Genomic DNA, 5,426 nt, shown 5'->3' with positions numbered 1-5,426 from the left:
TAATATTTATGAAAATTTTGAGCTCTGTACATTGAATCATTTTGATGCAATGAGTTGCATATGACTAAAGAGCACAATCTGAACACTTTTCCCATGTAGCACTTCCCAGAGAAAAAAAAATCCTTTTTTAGGAAATGTTCACTTTTTCTAAATTTTTTCAATGAGGTATGAATACTACGATTAATAATTACTAACTACTATAATCAAGTGTAAGTTACTATATTAGTGAAGTTAGCAATGTTGAAATGATTAGTATTTTGGTACTCTTCTAAAGTATATTTAATACAGAAACAAAGTTTAGTTTGCAACCCCCATTAATCCACATTAGTTCATGTGCTAGTTAAGACCTAGGTGTTACTCTACAAGATGAACTGGTTAAACATATTATCAGTTTTTCATCACCCAGAGTGTCACAATGCTTTACAATTGTCACAATGAGCAGACGTACTCTTGAATTTTGGTCATCCCATTTTTGGGACTGGTCACTATAGAAAGAACGTGGATTGGGAGGTCATTTTTGGCATTTTCAGACTGATCTCCTTTCAACTCTGTAAGGGATAAAAATTCTTGTCTGTGCTTTTCCCTAATAGCATCCTTTGAGCTCCTAACTATTCCATAATTCCAATTCCACTATAGTTTTATTTTCCAGTGCTGTTTGTTTATTTCAATATTTTCTTTAGTTTTACTAGTTTCAGTTACTTTCAACAATAGCCATTTCCTTGGCATGATCAGTCTCAGTATAGTCATCCTTCTGCTTCTGAAGTGTTTATTTTTGTTTCCTTTCACACCAAATCTTGTCTCTTTTTATTCAACTGTTCCTTCCTTGTTGCAGTGGTCAGGTAACTGTGTGCTCTATCTAATCTGAACCTCAGAATACAATATTATTATATTTTGCACTGCTCATTTGAGTAATATTAATAAATGAATAAAAGTTGGAATGTCACCTGGTATGTAGTGGTATACTTATATAAACATTGTCCAAGTAGTTATTAAAAATAACACTGTAATGGGGTATTATTACCATTAAAACTATCCATTATTACTGTTTGTCCACAAGATAAGTTTCACTTAACTTAACACTGTTTGTATTAGGAGTATTAGTAAAGCCGGTATTGTCCTTCTGAACAATATTATTTTTGCTTATACTGTTTACTTGATTTGTTTTCCTGAATCACATGCAATGATGAATAATATTTGTCTTGAATCCTTACTAATTAAATAACACTCATTTTGGTTTTCAAATACTTAATTTTACACATAAATTAATTTTGCTATGTACTGTCTGTTTATATTGTAGACATCTATTTTTCATGTAGCATTTGCTTGCCTAGTACCATGTTATGTATATGTATCTTAAATTCTTAATAGCAGAGTATTATGTCTATAGAAGTTTATTATGTTTATAAATTTATTAATGAAACTGGCATGTTTCTTATCACACAGTCTAGTTTTATATACAAACTCAAAGAAGTCTTAAAAACAAATCCAGAAAAGTTCTAAATGAACAAACCAACTTAAGCTCCTCCCCACTTGTCTTTAGGTGAATGTCAAGGTCACTTCAGGTTCTTTGTTTAAACATATAAATAAACCCTGTTACCAAAAATTTCAGTCTGTACCTGATGATGCCTTTACTTGCGAAACCATGGTCGTGAATAAATGACGTATTTGTGAAATGTACAATTGTCTTGTTCCCTAAATTAATTTCTTTAGCATGAAATATACCAATATCTTAATTTTAAAATGTTTTACAGAAACTTGTAAATTAAAATTATGACATTGACATATAAGCTTAGAATAATCAAACTAGCAAAATGAATATAATAGTTACTTTAAAGATGTGAAAATAAAAAGATACTTTAGATATTCTAAAAAAAATTTGAATAATAAAATACCTTATGAAAAATAAAGAGAGAGTTACAGAAATCCCTATTTTTAATACAGAGATATCAGAAGGTTTTAAAAGTCACATACATGAAATATAAATGGATGAAAAATAAAGAGAGAGTTACAGAAATCCCTATTTTTAATACAGAGATATCAGAAGGTTTTAAAAGTCACATACATGAAATATAAATGGATGAAAAATAAAGAGAGAGTTACAGAAATCCCTATTTTTAATACAGAGATATCAGAAGGTTTTAAAAGTCACATACATGAAATATAAATGGATGAAAAATAAAGAAAATCATGTCGTTTGGTACACTCTCTTAATAAAACAAAATAATTTCTCCTTTACAGTTTTATAGCATTGATATATATACAACTTGTGGTAAAAGGTACTTAAAGTTTTCACATTTCCTAAATCCAACACATTGAGACTTTAGTAACTCAAATAATGGATGTTTGAGCTATCTTTCCATATTCTAGTAAACACTGAAACATGCATCACCAGACCTTATAAAAAAACTTTTAAAAACCCCAAAAATCACATTCCTTACAACTTAAATAGTGGATTTGTTTATTTTGAAAAACCTAGAGTTTTTACAAAATGAAGAACATACTAATTACCAGTTTTACAAACAGTGAACTATACCATGTTGAAACAATTACAAAAGCCACTGTTTAAAAAACTCTTACCCATCTCCATTGATATCCAAAGATGCCAATGCATAACCAAAAGAAGACAAAAACTGTTCCCCATCCAGTATATGTTCAACTGAAAATTTAGAGTCATCATTCACCTTTAACTTCTTAAAGAACACTACTTGGCCTGTACCATTTGAACGTGGAGCACCTCCCACAAAACTGGTGTGACTTCCAAAGAACTTCCCTCCTGTAACTGACATTCCTAGAGAACAACATGACAGAATGTCTAGAAACTACAGGAATTAACAGCTACTAAGCATGTAGTTATTATTCATGTTTATATATTCGTTACTTTTTGTGAATTACATGATACCTGCAACATCCTTCAAAATTCTGTGACACTTATAGATAGTTATAAATATCAAATTCAAGGCTTCCTCAAAGTTGTAATAAACTATTAGCTGATTATACATTTCTCAGCTATTGAGTACATTTATAAGATATTACTAAACGTGTTACGCATAGACACCGTTCATTTAATAAATTATCTTTTATTAGTAAAATGTTTTTTGAACTAACTCATAGAAAATTTAGCACTAATATTGTTACAAAAAACTAGTTTCTTTAGTTCTAACTAGTTCTTGTAAGGTAACCTCAAAGTTTCATTTGTGCCAGATCTATGCTCTATACATATTCATAGAAAATAATAACTTTACTACACATTTTGTATTATTATTATAACTTTAAGCATTCAGATTTATTTTAAGACATTTTCACGTAACACTAAAATTTACTAGATGATAACTAAAGAAATTTACAGCTGAACTACACTGAAAATGTCTTGTCCTGTGGTATGTTGAAAAGTATATACACTTATCATTAATTTTTCAAAAACTAATGAGTCTGATTATCATTTATAAAATATGCTGAATTAGTAATCGGCTATGACTATTTGCTGCAAATAAACTAATCGGGCATTTTATACATAACACAGAAATAAGATTAGCAATGATTAAAAGAACTGCTCATCATTCTTATAAACATTTGTGAAAATGGACTAAGAAGACTTAATTTGTTTTAAGACAAAAATAAAAGAAAATGACCACTAATTTTATAAGTCTATAAAAAATTGATGATACTAAATACACAATTTAACTCACTTATTTTATCCAGAATACTACATATTTCATTATTAAGATAATGTTATAAAGCCAGCAAATTACAGGATTGAAAGGTTCATATTAATACCAATTAAAACTCGACAATTCCTTCGTAGAAGTACCTACCAAGGTAACTATATTTTCCAACTGGTGAATCATTGTTTAAGGGACCTCTATGCCAAAATGTATCATCCCAAATATCGAATCGAACATTATTCACAAACAAGGTTCCTTTCCATGTATATGGTCCTGGAGTACCAAATGCTACTTCATTGTTCTTCAGGAAATAAAAATAGTCTTAGAATGGATTTCCCTTTACAGTGTTTTCTTTCAATGCACTAATAATAACAATATCAATCAGATATCTTCTCTAGTGCCAAATAATTGCAATTGAAACTCTACATTTTCCTGATAGACTTTCATAAAACATTAACTTCAAAAGACAAAAACTATAAAAAATGTAACTGTCTTGTATAACTTAGTTACAATTTACCAATTTTACACACATCACCAGAAGTCCTCAAAATGTTTTATACACACTACATTCAATGAGTTTTTATTGGCTGAATACAAGTATACCTAAAATTAACGAGTTATTATTGACTGATTACAAGTATACCTAACATTTAAAAAAAATTTTGCTGTCAATTTTGCTTGTTAATTTAATAACAAAATTTTTTTTTCCTACATACATTTTATACATTTGCAAGAACAATGTATAAAGCAAGTTTTCTACATTCTTTTTCTTACAAATGCATGTATACTCCTAGTATAGATTAATAATAAGACAAAATACTTATGATAACACATAAGTATAATGTCTCTTTCATCTAAGCAGTTTGCACTGTGTTGTTATACATGCAGTCAGAAACTATGCAATACAAAAATATTAAACTTTGATGTCTTTTAAAGACAACTTTCAGGATAATATATTTTCTTAAATATTTTTAGCTATATTCAACTTCCTAAAATATAATCTTACATACATATAACATAATATTGTGGTACAACATGGGACCTATTGGTCCATCTTGGCTGTTCCATCCTCAAAACTAAAGTGATTAAAAAATAAAAAATTTTAAACCCAGACCTTTTCATTCATATAGTTATCAAGCTTTTTCTTAAACTCACTTAAATTTACTGCCTCTACAACATATGAAGGCAATCCATTCCAAAGGCCAACCACCCTGTTAGAAAAATGAAACTGTCTTGGCTGAAGATGACTCCTACCTTGCCAAAATTTATATTTGTATCTAGTCCTACTATTCTCATTGTTAAATATAAAAAAAGATGATACATCAACACTATCAATTCCCTTTACAATCTTAAACACCTCAATCAGATCCCCCCCTAACTTTTCATTTTTCAAGAGAAAACAATATGAAAGATTTCATCCTCTCGTCGTATGACAACCCCTCCATCCCAGACACCATTCTAGTAACCCTCATCTGAGCCCTTTCCAGCAATTCAGTGTCATTCCTAAGGTAAGGAGCCCAAGACTGAACACAATATTCCAAATGTGGCCTAACCAGTGACTTGTACAATGAAAGTATAACCTCTTTAGACATGTATTCAATATTTCTATAGATACAACCTAAAATTCTATTTATCCTACCACTAGCAACAGCACAATGCTTGAATGGCTTTAGAAACTGATCACATATTACACCAAGATCCCTTTCTTTTGTATCACTGTTAAGGTTATTCCCATCCAAATTATACTTATAATTCAAATTATGA

At 29.6% G+C, this 5,426-nt stretch overlaps 1 protein-coding gene across 2 annotated transcripts in view; it reads right to left on the bottom strand.

Annotated features, from left to right (window-relative positions):
- The window catches only part of LOC106458463 (integrin alpha-PS1-like), a 128,506-nt gene that overhangs the window by 46,575 nt on the left and 76,505 nt on the right, over positions 1-5,426 (bottom strand). For both annotated transcript variants that reach the window (XM_022384687.1, XM_022384688.1), the window contains exons 5-6: positions 3,813-3,963; positions 2,578-2,788 (exon numbers count right to left, since the gene is read on the bottom strand). In XM_022384687.1, the coding sequence (XP_022240395.1) occupies positions 2,578-2,788; positions 3,813-3,963 (362 nt within the window). The remainder of the gene's footprint in view (positions 1-2,577; positions 2,789-3,812; positions 3,964-5,426) is intronic.

The sequence above is a fragment of the Limulus polyphemus genome, unplaced genomic scaffold (assembly GCF_000517525.1).
Source record: "Limulus polyphemus unplaced genomic scaffold, Limulus_polyphemus-2.1.2 Scaffold467, whole genome shotgun sequence".
NCBI classification, from domain to species: Eukaryota; Metazoa; Arthropoda; class Merostomata; order Xiphosura; family Limulidae; genus Limulus; species Limulus polyphemus.
The sequence above is the reverse complement of the archived record's forward strand: the minus strand, read 5'-3'. Positions and strand labels throughout refer to the sequence as shown.